This window comes from Cephus cinctus, unplaced genomic scaffold (assembly GCF_000341935.2).
Source record: "Cephus cinctus unplaced genomic scaffold, Ccin1 Ccin1_scaffold1340, whole genome shotgun sequence".
NCBI lineage: Eukaryota > Metazoa > Arthropoda > Insecta > Hymenoptera > Cephidae > Cephus > Cephus cinctus.
Genome location: NW_014333755.1, coordinates 7,733 through 8,977, shown reverse-complemented (window position 1 = coordinate 8,977; position 1,245 = coordinate 7,733). Strand labels below are relative to the sequence as shown.

The following is a 1,245-nucleotide window of genomic DNA, read 5'->3' as shown; positions in this document are numbered from 1 at the left end:
TCATTATTTTACTTATCAATATTAAACAACTAAAGGAAATTGATGTCGGAATAGGGATCTTAAAATAAAAAGGGGAAAACAAATATTTTAAAAATAAATGATTATATTTTATTTTAACAAATAAAATTGGAAATATATAAAGAATTGTTAAAAATATTTATACTATATCTATATACTATATCTTATATAATCTACTAAATGACACTTTTAAATTTTGTAAAGTTTAGAATTTTGAATATGAATATGAAAGAACTTCGAAATAAAATCCAAAACACAAAACATCACTAATAAAATTGTCCACATTGTCCACTTTCACCGAGGAGGGTTGTGAGGTCTCCGCAATGGGGCAGGAGGATCTCGCGGACGGAACAGTCGCCTTCCCTCTTGAATCTCTGCTACCGGAACGGCGGGCCTTACCCGAATCCCGGTAGTGACGAACCAGAAGTAGTCCCCTATCCCCGGATAGAAAAAATATCCAGGACCTCTTACTTCGCCAATGTTAATATGGCTGAGAATCCTGGACATTTGTGGGGCAGGGAGCTGAAGCCACTCGTCTGGCAAGTCAACAACCTCTTCGTGACCGTTTAGATGGTTCGGAAGGGTGTCAAAGAATTCCTGGAAATAAACAAAATTAGTAAAAACGAAATGAATAAATAATAAATAATATCGATAACAAATTCGTAATACTTACAAAGTCGCGAGCTTCTTCCTGATTTCGTCCGTTTGCCGGAGGACGCTCAGTTTCCCTCGTAGGAAGTTCCAATAGAAACGATAGGATGAATAGGAAAAAATTAAACATGTTGACTATTTCGTTAAGTTATACTCAATGTCGAACAAGTAATGAACAGGAATCGCGGGAGCACAATGTTTTATAGACAGGTAGAAGGGAAAGGAAATAAAGAGTTCAATAGTCACAAGTCGATAAGAAGATTCGCGTTTCAAAAAGAATGTGGAAACTGATATTAATACAGTCTGGACACTATCATATCTACACTACGCTATGCGAGAATATATTACGTTAGTCTCAACAATTAAAAATAGATTTCTATTATAGGATTCAATTATTGATATGTTCATGAGGAAGATAAAACGAGTCATGATAATTATCGCAATAATATTCATACCAAAATCACAATAAATAATAGGATATGATTGTAAAGTAAATAATCTGAATATCACAACAGTCTCATTATTACAAGTTGGAACATGTGATTTACCAATTAACAAACCAATTGTGGAAAACAT

The 1,245-nt window shown here is 34.0% G+C and overlaps 1 protein-coding gene across 1 annotated transcript; it reads right to left on the bottom strand.

Moving 5' to 3' along the window:
- Window positions 1-202: 202 nt before the first annotated feature.
- On the bottom strand, window positions 203-1,119 carry LOC107272966. Its single transcript, XM_015750687.2, has 2 exons — window positions 692-1,119; window positions 203-615 (listed from the first exon to the last, which is right to left on the bottom strand). The coding sequence occupies exons 1-2, from the start codon at window positions 797-799 to the stop codon at window positions 313-315; spliced, it is 411 nt and encodes a 136-aa protein (XP_015606173.1). The 5' UTR covers window positions 800-1,119; the 3' UTR covers window positions 203-312.
- Between the last annotated feature and the right edge of the window lie 126 nt (window positions 1,120-1,245).